The sequence below is a fragment of the Dasypus novemcinctus genome, chromosome 31 (assembly GCF_030445035.2).
Source record: "Dasypus novemcinctus isolate mDasNov1 chromosome 31, mDasNov1.1.hap2, whole genome shotgun sequence".
NCBI classification, from domain to species: Eukaryota; Metazoa; Chordata; class Mammalia; order Cingulata; family Dasypodidae; genus Dasypus; species Dasypus novemcinctus.
In genome coordinates this window covers 27,759,844-27,787,235 of record NC_080703.1, presented here as the reverse complement: position 1 = coordinate 27,787,235, position 27,392 = coordinate 27,759,844, and the positions used below count along the sequence as shown (strand labels likewise).

General features: G+C 37.6%; 1 protein-coding gene across 11 annotated transcripts in view; it reads left to right on the top strand.

Moving 5' to 3' along the window:
* Positions 1–27,156, top strand: part of RBMS3 (RNA binding motif single stranded interacting protein 3) — a 717,407-nt gene extending 690,251 nt beyond the window's left edge. For 5 of the 11 annotated variants that reach the window (XM_071212857.1, XM_071212854.1, XM_071212853.1 and 2 more), the window contains 4 exons: positions 12,875–12,955; positions 16,269–16,396; positions 21,021–21,083; positions 23,911–24,177. In XM_071212857.1, coding sequence (XP_071068958.1) covers positions 12,875–12,955; positions 16,269–16,396; positions 21,021–21,063 — 252 coding nt within the window. In that variant the 3' untranslated portion in view covers positions 21,064–21,083; positions 23,911–24,177. Of the gene's footprint in view, positions 1–12,874; positions 12,956–16,268; positions 16,397–21,020; positions 21,084–23,910 lie in introns of all 11 variants that reach the window. The other 6 variants (XM_071212858.1, XM_071212851.1, XM_071212856.1 and 3 more) reach the window with 4 other exon arrangements.
* The last annotated feature ends 236 nt before the right edge of the window (positions 27,157–27,392 follow it).

Sequence of the window (27,392 nt, the reverse complement as noted above, 5' to 3'; positions counted from 1 at the left end):
TTTGCTTAAAAAAAAAATAATCCCTTGTAACACTCCTTCCAAGAAATATAATTTGAAAAATGCTGATTACAAGGAATCCACAGGAAAGTGTCTTCTTGGAATTCTATGAAAGACCTATTGCATCCAGATTTTGCTACACAGTCACATAGCTTTAGATAGTTAAGGTGACTAGTTGACTTTATCCTAAGAGTTAAGAAATTTTATAAAATGTCTGATAGAAATAGGGTATTTGGGTCACAAGCATCAAAAGAGATTTAGCTTAGGAAAATCAGTTTCTCAAAAGTAACAGAACAACAAACCATTTAGTAAGACTAGAAAGGTATGGAAAATCTGATTAGGTAAGAAAGTAGAGTAGTATGATAGAAGAAATGGTGCCAGGATGCATTTAACTTAGTATTTAGTAGCGTGTATAGGGTCAGCAAAAACAAATTGGTTAGTTTAAGGCTATCCAGTATCCTTTTTCTATTATTACTCATTCTCCATCTTAAATTCACTTCTCCCAGGCTTTTCTAAAAGCTTTATCACAGAGATTTTAAATCTGGAATCTATCCAATCACCTGTAGTCTTACAGTTCTTGTTTTCTTCATCGAAACTAATCTATACCCTTTTCTCATGATTCTTCCAGCTTTTTCTTGGGGGCCAATTATATGGTAAAATACTATTTTCCAATTGTGTTAAAAATTTAACTCTAGTGGTGGCATTTCAGGCACAGAGAAGGATTGTTTCCTCATAAATTGTAGGCAAAACTGGAGAAGGCCAGCAATCGTTTTCCATATGGATTTCCTAAGTGGTCTCAGAAAATTCTGCATCATTAGTCTCTTAATTTTATAGTTTATAGCATTGCTGTAAATGGTAATGAAAAATATCACAAGTAATTAGGCAACTTCAATTGGGATTAATAAGTAAAATGGACAGCTGACTCTGGATATTGGTGAAACTTCTATCAAAAATTGAGTTCTACTTACAGGACGAGAGAGGATCAAATAAATGCCTAATAGTTTTATAAACCAATTCTACCTGAGCTAGATAAAATATATATATATATTTAAAATCTCATTTGCTCTTGCCTCGTTTACCCTTCAGTCTCCATGTGACTTCTCTAACCATAACATACAGTTGAACACCCAGCTCAAAAGGGTTTGTTTAATTTAAAAAGTAATATTTTGGTTCATGCACCTGAAAAACCATAATAAGAGCTGGAACAAAGGATGCCCGTAATGACCTGTTCGCATTATACTTCTGTGCCATGTCATCTTCATCTTCCACAGTTTCACAGTTGATAAGCCCAGGGCATCAGATGTGGCAGTGACAGTGATGAACTCACATGGTCACACAATCCAAGGCAAGAGAGAGGGACAATTTCAGAAGCTCCCATGAAAGAAAATGTTTTCCTTTCTTAGAAGCCACAGGCAATATCTCCTCAAGTCTCATTGGCTCTCATTGCTGAACTAGCCCCCGTGAACAAGAGACCAATATGTACTAACTGGGTTGGAGTAACATCACATCTTAACCACCTGGGTGGAAAAGGAAGACAAAAAGATTCCTGAAGGAAATATAGGTTACCATTCAGAAGGAGAAGTGGATGCTGAGTAGGTAAGGGAAAGCATTAAAATAAGCACTGGACCTGGCCTATTGTTACCACTCTCCATTTCTTCCTTTCTATAATCTGTACGTTTTTACCTTTGGCCTTGTGTCACAGTTTAGCCATTGATGCCTCTTAAATTTTTTTCTTAGTTTATTAATATCTTTATTAATATAGTTCATTAATATCTATTAAAATACTTCTGGGTATTTATAAGAAATTCAAACACACATGTTATTTTCTCTCAGTGGGCATAAAATTCATTAAGAAGGCGATTAGTTCATATTTGTCACTATATAGCACGTTAGCTATAGTTGGATCTCAGTAAATGTTTTTGAATAATGTATTTGAAACACAGCTCCATTGGGCAAAAGAAAGAGTAAAAGAAGACCAAAGCTCTAGAAAATCTGTAGTTAATGTTCTTAGAATACTGTGTCCACAAAAGCCTCTAAGTTAGTGAAGGGGTGTCCCTAGACCTTAAAAGGAAATCAAAGACTTCTAAAATAAAGAGGTCAAGTACAGATGAAGTAGCTGAGACCTGGCGGAGGAAAGGCAGGAGATAAAAATTATGAGTAATACGATAGCTATATTGCTTTTATATCTCTATCTACATTGTTTGACTTTGGCTGCCTTACATCTATGCCATGACCCAAAAAAAGTGCACTTCTGATAGATTTATTTATTTATTTATTTATTTATTTATATCCACTAGTTTATTTCTAGAGCTATTTCTTATATGCTTCTCTCAATAATCAAACTCCATTTCTTATGTTTTAAATGGATAGGAAACATTAAGATTCCAGGTCACTTCTCAGCCCTTTTGAGTTGATTGTATTCAATTTTATTTTCTTTAAGACTCTAACACAGTTGTCACTGGGTCCTTTAGTCTTTTCAAGCTAGATGAGATTGGCTGGATCCTGAAATTCCATTCCCATTGGAAGTCCAGAGCTTTCTGTAGTATTTGTGTGAATTTATGCGGGCATATAATGTCAATCTGCTCTCTCTTCTATGTCACATTGGTTCAGATGTGAAACTCTGTCCCTTTCCAGTTTTCCCACCAAAATCCCATTCAACAACTGTCTTTTCATACACAAGGCGAACCAGAAGACACTGGAATGGCATTTTGCAAATGCTGAAATAAAATATAAAAACCTGTCAACAGAAAATCCCCACAGAAATGAAGGGAAATAAAGATATTTTCAGATAAGGGAAAGCTGGGAGAATTTGTCACCAGCACTCAGACTAGACATTAATGAAAACTTGGGAGATGTCAAGTAGCAGGCACAGCATGGCCATGCAAACAATTACAAATTGACTATAAAGATGATGCAATCCTGTGATTAAAATGTCCTTTGGATGCTTCACCACAGCAAGATTTATACTAATCTGTGCTCATACCAATGGGCACCTCTTTTTTGCCTTCTCTCCCCCAGCCTATCCAGGTTTTCTCTCTCCCTCTCTTTCCAAAAACACAAGCTCCTTCATTTTCTCCTTTAAAACTATCCCTTCATGCAGACTGAAGGACTATCACCCATGCCTTTAGGGCCCTACTTATTATCCACCCCAAGTGTCTTATTCGCTGTAATTGTCAAGAGAAAATAAATGAGCATGGCTTGCCCAAGCTGATTTCTGATCTGGCTAAACTATTTAGATAATGAAATTGTCACTCTGTAATAATAATAAAACCAATAATAATGACAGTTCCCATATATTAGATCCTTTGTATGCATCCATATCCATGCTAAAAGCTTTGTATGCCTTATTTCATAAATGGAATTTAGTGTCTATGTGGCCGTCTGGATGAGTATATCCTTTCATTTTGGCTGAAGTGTCTTTACTTAGCCCAATTTAATGTTTCAGTCACAGAACTTAAATAGCAAAAGACAAAGCTTCCAGATAATTTGAGGGCTTAGTTCTTTTGTCTATTCCCCTGAGAAAGGCCCCTCAATTCTTTCATTTACAAAACAAAGAATCAAGCTTAGTCTCCTACAGTGAAAAAGTAACAACTAAACTAGACTGCAGAGGATGAAGACATTAGTTGTGGGGCTTGCGTTCATAAAACTTTCCTGAAGAACTATCCTAGAAGTAGATGAGCCAGCCTACTTCTTAAAGTGATTATTTCTTCTTGATGTTTCCAAATTCAGAAACTGATTTAAATCAATATTGGTTTGAGCTCAACTGACTCTTTAATTGAAAGAGATCACCATTCTACAAAAAACTTTTACGCCTTTACCATTGATCAATTATACTAGCATGTAAAATATAATAGAAAATGTTAAGGAATGCCAAGGAGGGTATAAGCAGATAGGAAACTGAAACGCAAAATGGGAAGACTAATATAAAAACATAGTAATAATACAAACGATCAACTTAGAAGGATTTGATTAGCTATTCTGTTCTTGGGTACCATAGTGAATAAAGGATTGGCAATAATGAGTAGTAAATAAAATTAAAGAGCTTTCAAAAGTGTAGGACCGGGAAACGGACTTTGGCCCAGTGGTTAGGGCGTCCGCCTACCACATGGGAGGTCCGCAGTTCAAACCCCGGGCCTCCTTGACCCGTGTGGAGCTGGCCCATGCGCAGTGCTGATGCGCGCAAGGAGTGCCCTGCCACGCAGGGGTGTCCCCTGTGTAGAGGAGCCCCATGCGCAAGGAGTGCGCCCGTAAAGGGAGCCGCCCAGCGTGAAAGAAAGTGCAGCCTGCCCAGGAATGGCGCCGCCCACACTTCCCGTGCCACTGACGGCAACAGAAGCGGACAAAGAAACAAGACGCAGCAAATAGACACAGAAAACAGACAACCCCGGGGAAGGGAGGGGAATTAAATAAATAAATAAATATTAAAAAAAAAAAAAAAGTGTAAGACCAGAAAGGAGAAATGAACGATCCAGGACATATAGTGGTTTAGCAACAAAAACAGTTTCTTCAGGGCTTTACTGTATCCTATTACCCAATCCATGCTTTAACACTACAGTATAATATTTATACCTACTTAACACTATACTTGGCACATAATGTGGGCTCAATAAATGCTTATTGAATGTTTCTAAGAAGCGAATTAAGGATATATATCCTCTATTGGAATTTAACATATTTAACAAAAGGACACCTTGGCCTCAGTTTCCTCTACTCCTGCTTTCTGGTGATCTTTTGCTCTACCCTATCCTAGAATTTGTCTTTATCAGTCACTAAAACAACTTCAAATTTCAATTTCTGACATCCCACTCAATTTCAGACAGGCTACTCTGATCACCACCTCATCCCTTTACAGCACACTTTTTCTACAACCCTTATTCTAACATTTCTTTGGTCAGTAAGCCTGCCTAGAGTTCACCTGCGGTGTTTTTATTGTAAGTATTCTCCCTCATTTCCTCACAGCCGCACTTAGCTTAGATTCTATAGTAGAACATTATAATCACTTTCTTTCATGTGCCCTCACCTCACTTGGCCCATTCCCACTCCATCATTCTCACCTGGTAAACCTTTGATCCTGTTTGCATTTAAGTCATGGTCTGCTCCCTTCTTTTGAGCAAAAGAATGTGCCACCATGTTGATGGGTTTCACATAAATTTCGTGACCACACAACTTAAATAGACCATCAGCTCTGCCCAGAAACCTTACTATATATCCACAGTTCCTTCACTCTTTCACTCTCCCACGCTCCAAGAAAATCATTTGATAGCTCTTCTCAGGCTCCTGACCCCATGACTCCTCAATTTCCCTTCATCTCTTACCTAAAAAAGAGAATGAGAACTTAGGTGTTACCAAATCTCCCAAACTTCCTGTGTACACACAGGCTATCATTCCTCATGTTTGAACGGATAAATTATCCCACTCTCAGATAAAGTCAACCCTTCCATTTTCCTTTCATTCTACTTTTCCTTTCTTTTCTTTTGTAAACTCTTTTATTAATGCATAACATGTTGAAGTGTATAATATTATGCATCATACATAAATGTATAGTGCAATAAGTTTTCCAAAGTCTAAGCACTTATGTATCTACCACCCAGCTCAAGACAGAGGAAGGCTGCGTAATCACATAAGTCTCCCTTGGGCCCCTGTTCTTTCATTGTCCCCACAAAAGTACCCACAACCCTGACTTGCCTATTTATGAAATTTATGGAAACTGAGTCATACAGTGTGAAGTCTTTCATGTCCTTAAGTCAACATTATATCTGTGAAATTCCTCTGTATTTATAGAGTATTTTTTATAGTGTTATACAATATAAATATATTCCTAGTTACTCATTCTTTGGCACTGCACAAACAGTTTTACAGAGTGCAGCTACCAATTTAAACTCCTACTAGCAAGGTATGAAAGTTCCTGTTATCCCCACCCTCAACAAACTTGGTGTTGAGTCACTTGCTCTCCTGGTGAGGGTGTAGTGTTCTATTAAATACTTTAACCTTGCATTGCTCTGATGACCAGTGAGTAAGACTGATCATCTTTTCATGTTTATTGGCCATTTAGATGTTTTCTTTCCAGAAGTTTCTGCTCAACCCCATTTATATTTGTGTATACATACATATACACACACATATAATAAATAAAGTACGTATGTATCTGTGTGTATATATATATCATTTCTGGTTTTGGTTTTTATAGAAATTTTTATGGTGATAATTATAGATTTACATGAAGTCATAAGAAATAATAAAGAGAGATCCCCCATACACTTGACTCAGTTTTCCTCAAAATGGTAACATTTTGTACAACTATAGTATAATATCATAAGCAGGATATTGATATTGATATAATCTGCAAATATTATTCAGATTTCCCCATGTTTCCTTGTACTTATTTGCATGTGTATGTGTATACTAAGTTCTGTACAATTTTATTATCTATATAAATTTGTCCACCACAGTAGGCAAGGTACTAAACAATTTCAATACCACAAGAATCCTTCCTTTTGCCCTTTTATACCCACAGTCCCTTCTTCTAACTCACCCTTCCCTACTCCTTACCCATATCCTAGTCTGTCCTCCATTTTAAAAATTATGTCATATCAAAAATTGTATATAAATGGAATCATATACTAGGTAATCTTTTGGAACTGGCTTTTTAAAAATTGTTTTTCAATGTAACATGCTGAATATTCATCCAAGTTTTACATGTATCAATATTTCCTTCAAACTCATTTTTTTAATCGGATTTTTATATATTTTTCTTACTGAATTGGGGAGATTTTAAAGGATATATATTCTGCATACAATTTTTTTATCAGATATGTGTATTGTTAATATCTTCCCTCAGTCTTTTGAAAATCAGAAATTCTTCATTTTAATGAATTCTAATTCACCAATATTTTCTTTTCTGGTTAGCTCTTATCAAGTCATGTTTAAGAAATCTTTTCGTTTTCCAAGATCATGAATCCATTCTCATTTCTTCTAAAAACTATATTACTATACCTTTTATGTTTCTATCTATGATCCTTCTCAAATGAATGATGTATATGGTGTGAGTTAAGGGTCACAGATAATTTTTTTTTTCACATAGAGATACCCAGCTGATTGAGCATCATTTATTTAAAAGACCATTCTTCCCACATTGAATTGCAGTGGCTCCTTTGTCAAAATTTAGGTAACTGAAAATGTGTTTGTTTCTAAGCTCTCTTTTTCTGTTCTATTAGTCTATTTGTCCACCCTTACAATAATACACACTGTCTTAATTATAGACTTTTTCATTGGTCTCAATATCTGGTAATGTGCTTACTTCAACTCTGTTTTTTATCCAAGATTGTCTCAAGTAGTCTAGGTCCTTTGCATTTCCATATAAATTTTACAATAAGTTTATAAAATTTCACCTATTTTCTTAGATTTATCCCTAAGTAGTTGATATTTTTTGATGTTGTATATATGCATCATTTTAAAATTTTATTTAACTGATTGTTGTTGGTATATAGAAATTTTTTTGTATTGACTGCAATATAGCACCCTTGCTAAATACCCTTATTAATTCTGATAATTAGGCAGTTTCTGTATATTCTTTGGAATGCCTTTATATTAATCATGTCATCTTGAATATTAAATTTTATTTCTTCCTTTCCAGTCTTTATGCTTTCCATTTGTTTTTCTTGTCTTATTGTACTCTTTAGAACTTCCAGAAAAATATTTATTAGAAATGATGATTCTGGACATCTTTGTCTCATTCCCAATTTCAAAGGGATAGTGTTCAGTATTTCACCATTAATGTGATGAGAGTTACAAGGCATTTTTATCATAAATCTTTTGTAATAATCTAATAACATTTTATTCTTATTCTGTCAAGGTGGTAAATTACATTGATTTTCAAAATGTGAAACTTACCTTGCAATCCTGAAATAAACCCTACTTGGACATGATATATATATTTTTCATATATCACTGGATTTGATTGGCTAAATATTTTAGAAAGGTGTATCAATTTTCATAAGTGCTCTAAGGCTATATATAGTCTTCCTCTTTTGTAATGTCCCCATCAATTTTTTGTATAACGCTTATGCTAGCTTAATAAAATAAGTGAGTTTTTCTTCTTTAGTATTATCTGGAAGAATTTGTGTAAGATTTTTAGTACTTATTTCTTAGGCACTTGGAGACTTAGAAACATTCGTAAAATTACACTCTAGGCAGCTATTACTAATTTGTTAGTAAGAGCAAGCATGTGGGATTGTACCAAATTGCCATCCCAGCTCCAACTCTAAGATGTGAGGATTACAAAATATATGACCCTCAAAACCTCAGAATATCTCTACCTGCGATCACACAGAGCCTCTCCCTCAGCCACTCATCCAACCCTGAAAAATCATAATCCAGGTTGTTCCTTATACCCTCAAGTTTCCTTCATCTAAAAGAAACTTTGTACTAGATAATTTTGAAAGTAATTCACAACACAAACTGTTAGCATCATCTCCCACATTTGCTGCTTTTTTCTGCTGAACTTGCTTTTTCAGGTGCATTTTTTTTCTCCATAGTTTTTACACTTAGTTTTATTGCAGTCTTTCTTTTTTTTCTTCTTTTAATTATCTTTTTTTAATAGATACGTAAATCACACAAAATGTTGCATTAAAAATATGAGAGATTCCCATATACCCCACTCCCCACACCCCCCACACCCCCCTCTCCTCCCACATCTTGCATTAGTGTGGTACGTTCATTGCACTTGTTGAGTACATTTTGGAGCATTGCCACACAGCATGGATTATAGGTTATGTTGTAGTTTACACTCTCTCCCATTCTGTTCCGTGGGTTAGGGCAGGAGATATAATATCATGCATTTGTCCCTGCAATATCATTCAAGACAACCCCAAGGCCTGAAAATGCCCCAATATCACACCTCTTTTTCCCCTCTCCCTGCCCCCAGCAACTCCCATGTCCACTGTCTCCACATCTCTTCCCATATCCTTCTCATCCACAAGCTTTGGCAGAACACTGTCAACTCTCTTTTTTGCAGTTATTTAAGCAGCTTAAAGAATTTTATAGCCAGGGCTGGAAGCACAATGATACCTCCAAATGCGCCCGTGAGTAAATTATTTTAGGAAATTCCAAAAACTAAAATGTGGGACCTTCCTTCCTACTTCCTTGCTCTATGAATAATTAAAATGAAACGTTTCTGCACCGGAAATATGTAAAACATGTTGTTGTTGGTGGTGGTTTTGTGTTTTCTGGGCAGGCAGCAGAGGGAGAGTAAATTCCAAACTCATAATTTGGGTTTTTTTTCCTTTGTTTCTGAGGAAATAATCAATGATTCCATAGTAACGGAAATGGCTTTACTTGTCTCAACTTGAATATGCAAAAATACAATTCCTCTCCAATTTCACCTTTTTTCTCTCTTCATGTAACTACGTTGGTAATGCAGCACCTAGACGTCTTGGAACGAGTGAGGGAGTCTGGAATGTATTCTCTGGGTTTGGAAAAGGCTATTCAGCACTCCTAGGCATTCACATGTAAAAATCTGGTGCTTCCAGGGTATGTAGAAATCATCATACTGTTTACCAAAATTATATCTTTCGATTGTCGCTATAATTTCAGATTGCTCCAGACAGGGAAACACTGTGTGGGTTTATCCATTTTATTTACATCATCTCATTGTAATGTGGTTCCCATCAGCCATTGTATTGTGAAATACAAAATAAGTAATTGGCACCCATGAAAGAATTATGGCAAATATTTTTTTTCATCCGATATTTCCTATCTTTTGCAAGACACCAGTGAAAAAATTAGATTAAGGAATACACATCCGTTCTTGTTTTGGTTTTAATAAGAAATCCATGGGAATTTACTAAGTTGAAAGGGCAGACTTTGGATATCGTGAGTCATCCTCCCAGCTCTTTGTCATTTTTCAGCTGGATAAAATGAAGGCAGTCTCTGAGGCACCCAGATCTAAACAATGTTTGTGCAGCCTGGGTTATGCAGGCTGACTGTAGTTTATCTGTGTTCTTAAGGAAATCAAACTGTACACTCCCAGAGAAAGTTCAGAGTTATTTGTCCCCAATTACCCAAAGCTGAGAGTTGATCTTAGGTATAGTAACAGTCATTTCCTATAAGTGCTTGTTCCTAATTTCACAAAGCTGTCAATTCTTGAGGCTGAGCCCTAGCAAATATAAATCCATCTCAGCAGAGATTTACTGAAAAAGTTTATCCTGAGAAAGAGTCTTAAGGGGCAGGAAACTCCACAGCACTGACGTACTTTCAAAAAAGCCTGTCCTTAATTTTCAAACAACATTCTCAAGCTTTTTTTGGGTTTCCTGCATCCAAAGAAAAGCAACCAGAAAATTTTTTTCATTAAAAAAAAAACCACAGACCAACAACAGATAGACCCGAACTGTTTTTTTTTAACAGGACCAAGAAAAACAGATAATATTAAGTTACCAAACATACAGGGTAGTCCCATAGGAGAAAAATTGGGTATTCTGTGCTTACATAATTCCATAGTTGGTGAAAATTTATTCCAACTTCCTACAAATCTGGATTTGTGAGATTCAATTGAAGAAACTTTTCCCTAGTATTTTCCTTAAAGCACTAGTTTTGTGCAAAATGAATAGGATTTAAGCCAACATAAATTAAAAAAAAATAAAGTTTGAGAAATGCTGGTGTTAACATCTTTAAACAGCCTTCATTGAAACTTGATATCATAACATTTTTTTATTGTATGTCGGTATCCAAGAAGAGGATATACTATGCAACTTTGCTCAAGTGCTTTGGAACACTGAAAGATTTTTTTTCTCAGTTGAGCTAGTGTTAAAAAAAAAAAACAAACATTGTAGAGAATGCTGAATTAAAAGTTATCTAAAACCTATGTAACAGAGGCAGTGCACCTGTCTTAAATGGCCAGGGAATTGTTATCCCCAAAGTTCTTCTCTACAGCAGTTCTGTTGGCAAGACAGACACCTGTCACAGGGTTGCTGATGTGAAATAGTATTTGCTGCTATGTGACCCCACAGTTCTTTACTTACTTGAAAAATTGACAGCTGCTGAATACCTGAATACTTATATTGTCTACTCAGGGAAACTTGCCCTAGTTAGTTTAGTTGGCTAAAGTATTTGTTTAAAGGCTATGTACAGCACAGTATGGGAGTGATGAAATTAAGACCTATAATAAGCTTAGCGTTATCAATGGCCAAGAAGCTTGCACGACTTGCAGGCACTGGAAGTGGCAGCCTTTCTCCTTGTATCATTTCATTCAGTCATTAAACACTTGCTTATTGAATACCAGACATTGCATTGGGTATTAGAAAATTCTGAGACAAATAAAACTTGTTCTATTCCCTTAAGGCAATGACAGCCTGGACAATTTTACTAGAGTGGTGATGAATGCTGTGAGAGTACAGAGCTCAGAGACAGAAATCTCTGATAATCTTCAATTAAGAAGCTAAACTACTAATATCACCAGATCTCTCAATTGATATTGGCCCAAATTATAAGGATTTTTTTTTTTATGTGCATATAATTTGTGCTCAGTGGTGTTTAGTAGAAACACATAAATTAGAGCAGAGTTTGGTTTGGTAGATTTAGGGTTGCTTCATTATGACTGTCTCTACAACAAATAGATGCCATAGAAGGGTGATTAGTGTAGAACAGTGTTGAATTTATTCCATAGTTGTTGGATTGCTGTAGTTCTCCGTGAATATTAAAGAACAACAATAATGATGGACCAGTCTCTATTTTGATATTTCCCTTGATTCAGAATCATGTCTTTTGAATACTGAAAGTACCAAGATATGGAACACATAGGGACAGGTTTTGCCTACTTATGCACAACCTTGATATTGGAACTCAACAAATTAAGAATGGAGAATCACAGACTTTGTGGTTTTCAATCAATATCACTCCTTTAACCTTCTTGAATCACAACACCTTGTCTTCATTAGATGCTTCTGGTTCTGAAGTTCTGTGATGTTGATCAAGTTTAGAAACTCAGAAACTTAGTTGATGCTATATGAAAATTCAACTCTCAAAGGACTTTGAGTTTCTCAGGTGCAATGTGTGCTAGAAAGAGGAACATTGGTCATACTTCTGGCTTGAATAGGTGAGCATGTCCTTTCCCTGGGCCTCCTTTTCTTCATTGCAAAAACACATGTTAACCCCATACATATTTTTCCAAATACCACAACTTAGTGAAACATGATTGGACTGTTACATAATTTACTCCAATAAGAAAGATTTTGAGGATTTGAAAAGGTATTGAAAAGGAAACACCGAGAGGGAGGTAAGGATGGAGAGGGGCAAGAGAGCAAAGGAGACATCATCATTATTTATAATACTTATTTCTTTTATATAAAAAATGTGATGTGAAAATGACAAAACGATAGCATCTATCGTTATCTGTATTGGTATCTAAGTACTTCTTGCATGGTTTCTCTATTCTTTTTTTTTTTTTTTTTTAGTTAGGAAAGAAATGTTTACTAACAATTAATATGTTACTTTATTCATTCAACAAATATCTGTTGAGAGCCTACTATGTGACAGGTGCTAACAGTAAAATGCAGGGAAAAAAAACAGTGTCATCCTTGCCTGCGTGGGGTTTATGTTTTCGATATGAAATATGCCGTGCTTGAGATCTGACCTAACATGTGCAAAAAGACAAAGTTAGAGCATGGGGATGAAATAACGTGCAAGGGTACTCTGGAGGTGAGGCTGCTGTTGTGAATCAGTAAGCCGAGGGCCATTCTATATTGACAGGAACCGGCTTGCTTTCGGTAAAAATAGAGCTTGGCTTGAATCATGAGCCACCTGGATAAGCAAGTCTTGGGCATCCCTGCGTGCCTCTCTGGTTGAAACGCAAAGCTCACGTGCGGTTTTCTTTGATTCCTTCTAGTACATGACTGCTGCTGCTCCTATGCAAGGGACTTACCTTCCCCAGTACACGCCTGTGCCTCCGACAGCTGTCTCGATTGAAGTAAGTCTGTCTTTGTCTTCCAGCAAGAGCTGAGGGGCCATGAATCTCAGACACATAAAATATGCCCCCCTTATGACCCAAAGAACCCTTGTGTGTGCTTTTCTTCTGCTCTAAGATTTGAAATTGCAAGCTCAGAGTATAAAAGGATGCACATTTGCTCGAGTATGTCTACATCTTGATTTGCACACTAAAGGAGCTAATCTGCCATTGAGGCAGGAGGGAAGTTGGCTTTCCATAATTAGAGAAAAGATCAGAGACCTAATTGTTCTCTCATTAAACATTAACCTCAAATACTCATAAATTGGGAGAAGAAACGTTTACACAGTCATCTGACAGAGCTAGTTCTCTAGTGCCAGGTTACTCACACTGGTCTCTGGGCCAGCGTCATTGACATCACCCGACAGCTTGTTAGAAATGAAGATTCTCGGATACTGCCCAGAACTACCAAATCAGGACTGCATTTAACAAGATCCAAATGCATGTTAAATTTTGAGGGACACGGGACTCAGTGTATTAGACCTTATGTTTTCCTCCACATTGAAATTATTTCAGAAGTTTTAAAAATTACTGATGCCAGGATCCAATCCCCAGAATTTTTATTTATTTGTTTGGAATGTGTACTGGGCATCAGAATTTTTACAAACTCTTCTGGTAATTCCAGGATGTACCAAAGGATGAGAACTACTGCTCAGGTGCATGAACATTGACAGGTTTGTGGCTTTGACCAGACAAGAAGGAAAATAAATATAGGACTGCTCTTATTTCTGTGGACACCATGACTGATGAAGCTTTGTCCCTTTCTTTTTCTCCTTCCCTTGGCCTGAATCTGTATCTCCATACATCATTTTATTGGGCAGAGCCATCAAGCTACATAGAAAAGGAGAGAGCATAGAGCTATGAAGGTGGTGGGGAAACAGTTGTTCTCTCAAGTTCTACCATTATTATTCTTTCTACTTTTCTGTCCTTCTTCTGATGTACAAGTGCCATCATAGTCACAGGGCCTTCTTTTTCTTCATCTGGGACTCCCGTGGAGTTGATGCCACTGCTACTCCGTGAGTTGGCCAGCAGCTAATGTGCAGATACCAGTTCCCATGAAAGTCTACCCTGAGCCTTCCAACCTCTCTAGCCACAGACACTGGGAATCCCAAGTCATCTCCCACATGGCTGGACAGTCATACTCAGCTGCCACATTTAACCCATTAGGGGAAACCCTATAGACTAAATTGGATCTTTGTAAATGTTTACTTTTATTTGTTTTGGGCATATGACAAATGTTAGTTAATGTCAAGGTTTGGAAGACCCAGCCTTTTAAAGGTTTGGAAGACCTAGACTTTTAAAAGGACTTTATCAAGTAGTTTAGGAAACAAGGGAGGCCTAATTTTTAATGATTTTTGTGTTCCATAGTTGTGGGCCCCAAAGAATGTATTAAACAGGTTTCAATTGGATTTTCAGAATTTCAAGGATATGTAATTAAAATACATGTTATTTGCTATTTTTTAAAAAGCTGTATTTTATTTATTTATCTTTCCCCACCCCCTCATTGTTTGCACTTGCTGTGTCTCTTCATCTTCTTTGTTTATTTAGGGGGCACTGAGAACCAAACCCTGAACTTCTTGATATGGGAGGGAGGTACCTAATTGCTTAAGCCACCTCCATTCTGCTTTGTTGTATCTCCATTAGGTTTTTCCTCTTGTGTCTCTTGTTGTGTCACCTTGTCGCGTCAGCTCGCTGCACCTGCCTGTCACGCCAGCTTGCTGTCCGCTCGTCCTCTTTAGGAGGCACTGGGAACCTCTGCTCCATGCTTTGTTGTCTCTCATGTTTTTCTTATTGTGTCTTTTGTTGCATCATCTCGTTGTATCAGCTTGCCACCCCTGCCCATTGCGCCAGCTCACTGTCTTCTTTAGGAGGCACCAGAACCAAACCATGGACCTCCCGTGTGGTAGGCAGGAGCCCAATTGCTTGAGCCACATCCGCTTCCTTATTTGCTATTTTAAGCTATCAAAAATTCTCTAGGCAATGAGGAAATTATAAGCCTGGACATTCTAGACTATTGAAGCATAAGTCTCTGCAATATATTTGCATTTCCCTAGACTATAGCATAGGTGTATGCTTACACATAGAATTTGAGCATTTTGATGACTATAAAATAATGGGACACATTTGGCAGTGTAGCTTATTGAAAACAGTCTATTATAGGTAAATCTGGGATAAAAAAAATAGAGTTTGTCTTTGAGAGATTTAATAGTACACTCGATAGACTGCCATGAGTTTGTGCTTCTAAGAAAAGCACTGGTTCATCTATGTGAAAACACTCGCTGAAAATGCACCAGTATTCAAATGAGTAAAATGGGAGTGGGAAGGTCAGAAAAATACACACTACCAAAGAGGACATTAGGAAAGAAAAGTTTGAATTAATACAGTGAGACATTTCAGAGTTAAAGGATCAATCCATGTTTTTTTTTCAGGGATCTTTAGTTAGTGACTGAAAATTGACCAAGAACATCTGAAACTTGAAATCACTGCAGTGTGTCCAAAGCTACAAGGAAAACTAGGAGAATGTGTTTGGATAGATGCTTTCCTAGATCTTGTAATGGCCAAATCTCACCACCACTGCCTCTCTTGGACCTGGGAGCTGCACATAGTCCCGCATTACAACTACCCCCAAATATCCATCTTGCCGAGGTCCATAAGAAATAGACAAAAAGAGTGAGGGGAAGATCAAAAAGGACACTTCGTTTGTTTCTCTATCTTTTTTCTCTCTTTTTCTGAAACTTCTGAACGAATTCTAGTTGTTGCCCTGGGGGAAAATATAAGCTAAACCAAACAAATCATATTGCAGAAAGCTAAACCTACTTAGCAGTATCCTTTTAAAAGAAATCTAAACTTTAATAGATTTTTATTAAGGTCAGATTCCCTTGTTTTGCCAGTTCATATAGCCATGATGCAGGGCACAGAATATAAGGTTTTCTGTAAGAATCCTGCACACATTTTCTGATTAATAAGTTATTATTTTTAAACCCTGTGCAACCATGGTTTAAAAGAACCAAGTATGAGCAAAATAATTTTGTGATGATTTGGTTATTCCAAGGGCTTCCGATGGTAAGACATCTTGGTGGCATTTTGGGGGTAAATTCCTTGGATCTTGTCCAGATGTGCTCTGAGGTTTGCCTCTGGATTGCTTATTGAAGCTTCATGAAACTGAGAGCAGCAACTCTACTCAAATCTAATAGAAAGGGCTCTTCTCCAAAATCCATCTGGAAGCGAGCCCTTTGCTCAAACCCATAAGACTTCGTGTTCTTATTTGCCTCTTTAGGGTGTCGTTGCTGATACCTCCCCCCAGACAGTGGCACCTTCATCCCAGGACACCAGTGGTCAGCAGCAACAGATAGCAGTGGACACACCCAACGAACATGCGCCTGCATATTCCTACCAACAGTCAAAGTAAGTTCACACTATGCTAAGCTCTTTCCCCCAAGGGCAGCTATCCTGACGTTCCTACTAATGTTGCATCTGCCTGCTCTGGCCGCATCACAAACCACCCCAAACGTAATGGCAAACCTTTCTTTAGCCCATGATGATGTGGGTTGACAATCTGGGTTGACCTCAGGTGGATGGTTCTTTTGGTCCTGACTGGACTCACTCATGCATCTGTGGACAGCTGCTGGTCATCTGTGGGGCATCTCTGCTCCTGGGTATTGGCTAGCTGTTGGCTTGCATGAGGGGAATGACTGGGCCATGTATTTCTCATCCTCCAGCAGACTTACCACACGGCAGTCTGAGAAACCCAAGAAAAGCAAGGGAACGAGGCCCAGTGCACAAGCACTTTTCAATTCCCTGCTTATGGCTCATTTGCTACTGTCTTGTTGGACAAAGCAAGTTACATGGAGAAGCCCAGAGCCAGTGTGGAACGACATTCCCAAAAGGCATGGTTAACAGGAAGGGACATTGCAGCTATTTTTTTAAAAGATCTAACATGCATATTTTTGAAAACTCCAATATTCCCACCCAAAACTGGAACATGATCTTACATTTTGGTTGGTTTTATCATTCTTAAATGAAAATGGCAATGCTTACCTTGCAGGGTTGTTTTTAATACCCAGTGTAATAGTTCGTGAGAAAGGGTATTGTTTAAAGATCAAGTAACATACTGTCAGTTTTATCCAGGATTTAAATGGCAAATCCTTAAGTCAGTCATTCAGCAAAGTAGACTTGGCTTTGTGTTGAGCAATTAGGTAGACTAAACTTTGAGAGCTTCTGATCGAAAGCAAAGGATGAAACAAAAAGAAAGTCTCTGCGCAGATGTCTTGGCAAACAAACTACTGTCCTTTGAAGATAACAATCAAATCCCTGGTGAGTAGAGAACTCCCAAATCTGGCCTGTCTCCTGAGTGTTACTCCATTTCTTTGTCATCATTCCTCTTTAGCCTCAATACCCATTAAGAGAGTTGTTTGTTGTTGAAAGATTAATCCACGTAATCTTCCAAATATGGCTTAGCTTCTAAAGTCAGCCCTGTAAATTAAATGTGCTCAAACTATGACTTAGCCTCATAAATATGACGCATTATTATTGCCGTTGTCATTATTATTATCATGTAATAACTTTCAGGAAAAATTGTTGGTGTGTTTTTTGTTTAAATTCATCTACAGCTTTTATGATTCACTTTAATGCACATCAAACAATGCAGTGTTCTCTAACACTCTGTTTCAAGCCCACTGGCTTTTTTTTCCCATCTGCTCAGTGAGTTATATGCGAGGAAAGAGAAAAGGAGCACAGGTTGGCCATGAGAAGCACAGTAAGAGATACAGCTGAGAGATGAAAGGCACTGTTATTTGCCAGAAAATCTTCTCCCAAAGTTTGGTGAGTAGGCAAAACTGGCTGGCTATTCCAAAGCCTACAGGAGGAAATAAGTAATCCTAGACCCTTCAAGCTAACAGTTTAATGTCTGGATGAAAGAAAAAGGTGCTTTCTATTCATTCAATCAACAATATTTTCACTGAGCCCCTGCAAGGTAGAATTCTAGGTGTTAGGGAACCTCCATTGAAAAAGGCAAATGCAGCCCCTGCTCCTTTGGAGTCCCGTTCTAGTACCAGAGAAACTGGGAAATGAAAGGCAGGAATTCAGAAAGCCCTTGTGATAAGAAGTAACTCGGTAAATACCTAAGATTCAGTATTAGCTGAAGTTGATAAGACAGTGGATTTTGGAAGTGATGAAAACAGGCCCAGTCTTGCAATGGTCCAAGCAAGAGGGTACCAATATCTGTGATAAGCTAGTGGGGGAAGAAGTCACATGGGGATAGGCTAAAGGCAGGGAACAGACAAATGGGACTTTAAAGTTACAGTTACTGATGCCACTCACAGAAGCAAATGAGATGGCCCAGGAGAACCAGACTGGCAGAGAGACAAGGAATTTTATTATCCTTATAATAAGTCAATTCAAAGAAGCTTTATTTTGGGGGAATAGTTCTGTAAGTTAGAGTCTGATCACATAAACTTTCAGTTGTTAAATGTTTATAAAGCTATGATTATACCATGGTTATATGTCTTGAGCCATGGATTCTTATGGTTGACAATGCTGAATTCTCCCCATAAATACCAAGGAATAAAATTGTTCATCCTTTATCCTTTAGTGCTAAAATCGTCATGAGGTTTCCTAGTTGAAAGGAATTTTCCTTTGCATGTATGCAGGAATATATGTTACAAGATGTTCCACAGCCGGTGTGCTCGCTGCTGCAAAGTGACAGCGAGAAAAGAACCCTGGACCATGGAGCATTTCAAATGAGTGACGTGTGACGAGCCCTCGCATTGTCTTGCGGACTTTCCTTTAAACCCGCAGAAAAGTTTTAACAGTTCCAGTTTATGTTCTCAACTTCCTCTCCTTTGCAAGATACAAAGTGCAAGGAGCTTGTGACTTAAAATAAAAACAAAAAAACACACATTATCAAATGAAAACAAAGACAATATCCTAAATCAAATAAATGCACAGGTTACTATCACATCTGTGGTTTTAGAAAAGCAACTAATGACTAAAACCCTATCCCAAGTTTTTTTTTTGTTTTGTTTTGTTTTATCTGTTTTAGCAAGGGTGGCATGAATTTCTTCAGAGCCATTCAAGGAAAACCTGGAAATTGAGCTAAGCATTCAGGTCATGTAAGCACATGGGTTGTTTTTCATAAATAGCCATAAAAGGGTACAATTTGAAGGGTGTGAGAGCATCTACAAGACAGTCGTTAAACAAGCATTTATATAGTTTGCTATGTACTGTTGATCAAATCCCAGCTCTCTTCCTTTGTTTCTGTTTTTTTAATCATCTGACCAGACCTTCAGGAAATACTCACATGGGGCAGGTGGCATTTTCTAGAGAGAGGGCAATATTATCCTTATTGCCTCCCAGGAAATCCATTCCATGCCAGTCTCATTTTGAGATTAAGCCTCAAGCAATATCCATAAAGTTATAGGCTACAGATTTCCCCACATTCGTATTACATCCAGGCAGGCGTGTAAAGTGGAGAGCCGCTCCAAAATATTTTAGCCAATCCAAGTATCCTGAATGCTCCAAATTTCACAAATGCCAGCTCATTTCCAGCATCCATTATGCTAATTAACAAGCTACTCCTTTCATCAGGAACCCATTTCAAAGAATCATTATGCTAATTGAGATACGGGTAGCTTAAAGTAACTGTAGGGACCTCTGGCCTCATTACATGCTCGCTGACCTCCCATGGGGTGTGAAACTCTGATTAGGGCAGCTGAGAGCCCCTGTAAAGAAACTTAACCCATAGCCTGCACATTTAACACCAAGCTGTCTATCCTGAAGATATTTTAGGGTGAATTACAGACATCACGATGGCAGGCCTTAGGTGAAGAGTTTGAGAAAGATAATGGTGTGTCTGTGAATAAAGGGCTATGTTTGGAATATGTCACAAATATTTTGACATTCCAAATTCCACTCTTCATGCTAAAAAACAGTCTTCACATTTTCTATTCAGGCCTTTCCCCCCATTGTTAAAAGAAGCTATCAAAGGGGAAAAAAAAAAGAGGGTCTGGGTACAGAAGGCAAAATTGATAAGTATGGTTTATTTTGGAAGTTCTTTGGGAATTCCAGTTCCCATCCAAGTTATAATCTGCTTTTCCTTGTTTTATTTAGGAAACCTTAAAAGTAACTAGGATATGAAAAGTATAAATCTTCAAGCCCAGCTAAATTCTAATATGCACAATCAAAAGCCCTTTGTTCACCTTCTCCCTTTGCTACTTGCTAGTTGTCACTCAGTGGGTCAAAGCCTCCTTTACCTCCTCCATAAAATGAGGGAATTAGATCCATGGTCCACAGACAGTGTAGATAAGGTGTCTAGCTTTTAGGGAGGACTTATCACGATGCCCTGGAGTTGGGTGCAGTGGGAGGGAAGCATTCCATGGTCAATTTAAGTAAGTGAAATGCACTTCTTAATTGTAGTTCTCTTCAAAGCCATTAAAATGCTAATGGCATGAACTCCTAGAGGGCCAGATAAACACTTCAAATTCTTTACTTCCTGAAGGGTTAAGGTGCCTGCTGCCCTCCTCCTAGGGAATTCAAAAAGGTTTTGGTTTTTTTTCCCCCAACATGTTAATTATAAAATAGTCAAAATTCTGATTATCTGCATGATGATTAATTTGATACTGATTTAAAATATTAAATTACTATTTTAAAAATTAATTCTTTCTATTGGTACCCTTCTTTGTTGGTACCCTAACCACATGTTCGGATTAATCCAGTAGTGGGAATAGAACGTGCAGTGGTTCCCCAACTCTGGACCCCGGTACCGCTCCTTTCACTTAGCAATTATCAGGAAAGACATTGGGAAAGATCATATTGGTAGATGGTCTCTAAAACCACTTCCAGCTCCAGAATTCTAGCATTAAATTTTGGTTTGCTAAATCCCAAACTTCTGTTCCCTCTCCTTTTGGGGGTGGGTTGGGGTGGGGGGTATCTGAGGATGGAAGGGTTTAAAATGACTGTTATTTCTTAAATTCAGTCAAACTCCTAATCTTCATCTCAACCTTAATGTGGCCTGGTCTTTTTTTCCTTCAAGTCTTCTCTGGCTAAGTGGAGAAGGTCCACATGAACGCTCATGAGCACCAATGTCTTATCCACGGTCAGTATATTAGTGGTGTGCAAATTATATCCTTGATTACCACACTTGCATGTCCTTTACATTCTCTGGGCCCCGTGCTTTACAGTTTGCAAATGGTTTGCACACACATTATTTCGTTCACGTAAATTCCTTTTTAAGTTGCAGCCTATTTTTGTTTCTAGAGTAGTCTCACTGTCCAACTGGAAATGTTTTTCTTGCTAATGAGCGCAGCCCTGAAAATGCGAAAGCCTTCTATTTTTGTGGATGTCATTGCAATTCCTCAGCATTCTGTAAATGTGTACTTTCACAGTTCGCCTAGTGCAGAGAGGGTGTCCCGGGGTGGAAGTAGTTCTTTCAAGTAGCAACACCTTTTTCCTTCCTTCTTCGGTTAGCAATTATGAAAATGGAAAATGCAACCATTTCTTTCTCCTCCTTTGTTTTCATGTGGCAATGAGGCCATTTGAAGACCAAGGAAATGATAGGGAGAAGGTATTGAAAAACATTTGTGTAAGGTTATAAAATCTGAATGCAGCTCATAAATATGGATGCTGCTAAACCAGTGTATAGAAAGTATCTGAGCAGTGAGGTTCTTCTTTATCAGTGTAGTCCATTGACTAGGACGCTGTTCAATGAGCGCCCAGTTTTAGAGATTCATGGTATTTTAGTCATTTTCTTTTCAATGCACAACACTACAAAGGGGAAAGATGAAGGCATGGAGCATAGAACAGATCAAAAATCAAATAAAAACACAATACTAAAGCAAATGGTTTTGTTCCCATGTCAGGATAGACTTTTAGAAATCAATTAGAGCAAGTCTATTGTTTCCAAAAGTATACAAGAAGAGCTAAAGTATAGATCATGATTCCCACTACTACTAGTGAAAGTCCCCTTATTGTGGCTGCTGTTATGAAAATTGTAACTGCCTTCCTTTTTAGAAGAATTCCCACTCCCTCCTTTACCACAGGAAAAAAAAGAGATGTATTTCTAGAGACCTAAAATATTGGTTAAAAGTTGAAGTGTGCAGTCAACTAGTTGCCTTTCATACATGATTCTAGTAACAAGTTGGTCAGGTTTCTGGGAGCCACAGCTGGCTCACAGGATGGCTTTTTGAAAATGAGGGAAAGGAGCTCCTTTCGGGTGATTCTAGACTGGATGCTCTACAGTTCAACCTGACTTTGAACTTGAAGGTCCCCTCGCTCAGGCCAGATGCAGCTCTGCAGCACAGTACATAGCTTGGGGATCAGACTCTGGGCTGGAATTTAGCCCCCACACATTCCCTCAGTTGTGTACCTCGTGCACTGAACAACTGTACAACCATGGCCAACCATCCTGAGACTTCTTGACTCATGAGGTGTAAGAAGAAACTGCAGAACTTTTTCTGTCATTCAGTGCTGTGAAGGAAGAGACCATCATCTAATTGTGATTTCTCATTAGTTTATGTATTTATCGTAATCCTAATCTATGGACAGAAGACTTGACCTGCTCAATCCTGCAGTAGAGATGCAGCAGCAGCAGAAGACATTCCTTAGGCTAGGCTGGACAAGGGGGACATTTAGACATTTGTCTAAACACCTATTATGTGCACAGCACACTGCAAGACTCCTGGAGAAGAAAAAAACAATTCCCTTGCAATCTTGGTGGGGCCTGAGTAAAGAGGAAGAGAAGGAAGGGGAAAAGGGAAAGAGAACAGTGTTCTCTCATGAACTATGAATGCACAATGCTAAGCCATAGTGTTAATAATAGCAGGTGTATGGAAAAAATATACCCAGTGTATGCTGTGGACCATAATTAGTGGTCATAGCCTGATCATGTTCTTTCATAATCTCTAACAAATGTTCCACAGCATTGTAAGGCATTGGTGGAGGCGTGATGTATGGGAGTTCTGCACATGTGCATGATTGTTTTGTAGGCTCACAACTTCCCTAATAAAAGAAGAAATAAATATGGAAGCGGATGTGACTCAAGCGATTGAGTTCCCGCGGACCACATGGGAGGTCCCTGGTTTGGTTCCCAGTGCCTTCCGGAGAAGACAGCAAGCTGGAACTGATGCAACAAGATGAAGCAACAAGAGACACAAAGAGGAAAACATAATGAGAGACACAACAAAGCGGGAGCAGAGGTGGCTCAAGTGATTCCGTGCCTCCCTCCCACATCGGAGGTCCCTGGTCTGGTTCCCCATGCTTCTCAAAGAAACAAGGAAGACAAACAGACACAGCAAGTGTGAAACAATGAGGGGGTGGAGAGAAATAAATAAATAATAAATCTTTTAAAAATTTCTCTAAAAAATAACTAAATAAAACTTCATTTACCTCTTAACTGTCTTTCTTATTTACTGGGTCAATAAGGCATACGTGAACATTATTGGAGACTACCACAAGATGTACGATCCAGTGCTGTATGTCACAAACACAGTAGGGACTCACATATTTGTTCACTGAATTAGTGATGAATCCCATGGGAGTTTGGAAGGGACAGAATTACAGAATTACTCAAAGAATCTTTGGAGGAACTACAGTACAAGCCAGGCATTGAAAAAAAGGCATTTCATGCCCATAGGAAGGATTGCCTCTCTGGGTGTATTTGTATTATTGTGTCAGAAGTGATAGATATTCTTTACCTATTAGCCTTGATTTTTAATATGCCCAAACTTTCTGGCCTGAATATATATTTGGGTGAGAGTGGGCAGACCTTGGCTTTCTCCGAGTCCAATGTGCTTTTACAACTTCCTTGCTGATGGTGTTATATAAAATGAGCTTAGTCTCTTTTAAAAAGACCTCACTGGAAAAAGACCGCGATATTGCAAAGTTTCATTGATTTAATAACCGCTCTCCTTCGATTGTTTTCACAGACCATAAATAGGACTAAAGAATGTCCGTCTGAAACTTTGCCTTGAATGAAGAAACTTCATTGAACAAGAAGTTGGCTTCCAGTTTGCACAGGCGTCAGCTGAATGCTTTCTTGTTTTCCTTTTTAATTTTCTACTTCACCTAATGAAATCAAAGTGTTTTTATGTGCTGTACAAATGGTTCCTTCGTGTGGTCTGACATTATTTTTTTTTGCCATCATTTTTTTTAATTAAAAGGAAAAAAATTCCAGAAGAGGAAAAAAAAAAAAACCAACAACAACAAAACAAAACATCGAAGTTTGACATTTAATCTGGAAGAACATTTGAATTCAGAATTTACCTGAAGGTGTAGATTGATTTTTTTAAAGAAAAAAACAACAAACCTGATATCAAGAGGCAGGCAAGCAGAAACGGAACAAATTGTCTTCCTCAGTAATTAAGCTACTCTTTCTCTTTTTCCCCTTCCTGGTTAAATATAGTGGGTTGGTTTTTTTATTTTATTTTTTCTTAGAAATATTTAGGTAAGGTTTATCTTGAATCTTAATTGCCTTAATTTTAAGGACGCCAAAGGCTCCCGAGGCAAGCTGTCAACGTCTTGTTAAAAAAAATCAAGAAAGAATTAAAATATTGTGCCGGTTTTGACTGGTACAGAAGTTTAAGACTATGAGTTTTTAGGGTGAAAAAAAAACTGTACAGTTTAAAAGAAAATGTTTTTCTTCATTTGAAGAAAATTTGTTGATAAAAGAAACCATGGCAACTACAAGAATTGGGAAAATGCTGGGACTTTTCATGAACTTTGTCTAAGTGTTGACACGAATCATTCTAGAAGGCGAAAACATTTTATGGTAAAGTTATTAATGTTGGTTTAAAAACAACTGCATTAGAAATAATGCGTGTTTGGGGGCAGAATGCAGATTTTTTTAATTTACAAAGCGTGATCGCTAGCAAAAGCATTAGTGCTTTTTATCTGCAGTCTTTTTTATGAGCTTTACAAAGTTTTTAGTCAGCTTTGCTTGTCACATTGCAAAACCTAGCTTAAAAGCATAAAAAAAAAAACTTACGTAGTTAGGAGCTTATGGTCAAAAAGTGCAAAAAACAAAAAAAGCAATAGATAGAGAAATTGTTGACAATTTCTGTAGTCTTTCCTAGTTGTGATCAAATTCAGCCTATGGATGGCCTATTTTATACCAAAGATGAAGTGACACCCTATTGCAGTCAAGAAGATGGAATTTGTTTTACTTTCTTTTCTTTTTGTTTAAATTTTATTTGACCTACATGGCCGGACCAGTTCTTACTTTGTTGTTTGTTTAAACTATCTTCCACTGGTGTTTTACATACTGCAAAAAAAAAAAAAAAGTTTGTTTTTAATGTATATTTGTTGATAGTAGAAGCTTGCCCCTGCTGTGTTCATCAGTCTCCAAGCCTGAAGAGTTCTGGATGCCCCTTGACTGAGCCAAATGGCTTTAAATTCCTCGAGCTTTTCTGGTTTCTCTCTAGCTCTCTTGAGCAGCAAAACCTATACTGATGGCCACCAATAAGCCCAGATACTTGTTCAACAGGTTGAATTTTGTGTGTGTGATTTATGAACTCAAGACACTTCTGAAGCTGGTCTGAAAAGCATAGGGGCATTCTGTCAAGTGGTGAAGTGGTATCCTGAGAAAAGCCTTATTGTATTTGTAGTATTTCTTCCAAATTCTGACACCTCTCTGTTTTAGCTTTGCACTTCAGTCTTGGTCATCATCCAGCATGCATAGCCATCTTGATTCTGCATTGGGGAAGGAGGTATTTTCTTGTTTGCCTCTTTTCATTGTATTTTCAAGTCCTGGTGTTGCCAGCAAGGGAGACTAATTAGATGTTTTTATTTCAATTTAACTCCCTGAAGCTAGTAGGACCAATATGATTGGGGATTCTATTAGAAGAATTTAAGTAAGGTTTAAAAATGCTCGTTGACAATCAAGAAATTATATGATTTATATCAATAAAAACCAAAAGAATTAGGTTTGATCAATCATCAAAGCCAAAGGAGATATATTTGCATTTAGAATTATGCAAAATTGTGTCTAAAATTAATTGAATTGACTGACCAGTAAAAACACCTCTGTATATTTTATTCATGAACTCCATGTTCAGCCTCATTTATACCTGAAATGAAGGACACTGCAACTGTGTTAGTTGAACGAATCAATAGAATTCCTTCCCGAATGAATCGTTAGACTCAAGCAGGTGAAACTCTTTTCACAAAGTAAGTCACAGAAACCTGCCTTAGTCCAGAAGGAAGAGGAACATGCATTCATGCACGGTGAAAGAAAACAAGGTAGACTTTTAAAAACTAAAAAATTAAAAGGTAAAATCATATTCCCAGTAGGTCAACATGAATGAGGTTGAATCACAGAAAATTGTCACTATCCCATAGTGTATGACCTATAAACAAAGACCTAGTCTTGAAATATACCCCGGTTCTCTTATTTGCAACCCCGTGAATTGGAAGTTCACGTCTAAAGAGGGACTTAATATTTTTGTGGTCAAGTTAGAGGTGAAAGTTTATCCAAGTCAATGAAGCAGGTACTACCTTGAAATTCTAGCCGGTCACACCCATCCTTGCTGTTTCTCATGCTTTAGAGAGAATTATAGATTTCTATTTCTTCTGTTCCATCCTCTACCTCCTCATGTTAGATAAGGATGGCACTTAAGTTTCATCTTTGAACAGTGCACCCCAGCCCCAAGTTAGAAGAGCAGGGTATAAGAAAACATGTATGGAAACCTTATTTTCTGTTTTTCTATTCACTCTCTGAAGCCTTGGTATAAATAAAGATTATGCTGAACATGACTCATTTGAACATGAAAACAACATGCTTTCCTTTGTTTCAGTGAAAAATCAAAACAAAACCAAAAAACATTAATGTGATACAAAGAAAGTCTCATTTACACGATCAACAATGAGGCTAAGAGGTAGCTACCATGTGGCTGATGAATGTGCCTAGGTAACTTCCTGTTTCTATTCAAAATTGCTGCTTTATTTATACATTCAGAGACTTTTTTTTCCAACTATGATATTTCAATAATCTCTAAATTTTTTAAGCCACTTCAGGCAAAAGGAAATCATTCTACCTATTATTTTACATGTCCTTGTGTTGTTTTGTGTTTGGATTGTTCTTGCCAGTCTGTAAAATATCTTATTTCAAACCAAAAAGAAAAACAAACAAGGAAAAATGGGACAAGTTCAAATTTGCTCCCTTTTATCTGTCATCTTATCTAACAAATGTTTTCAAGAGTCAAGCTTGGAAAAAAACAAAAAATCATTAATGGGTAAAGCAACAGTAGATTGCACAGAAAAGATAACAAATCAAAACTTGTGTTCAGTATATGCAGACCCCAGAAGCCTAATTTAGCCACTAATTATGGTAATTTTAATCCTATTTAGGACTATAATCACTTTTTAAAAGTTGAAGTTAATTTTCCATGTATTCTGGTTCACCAGATCTTTA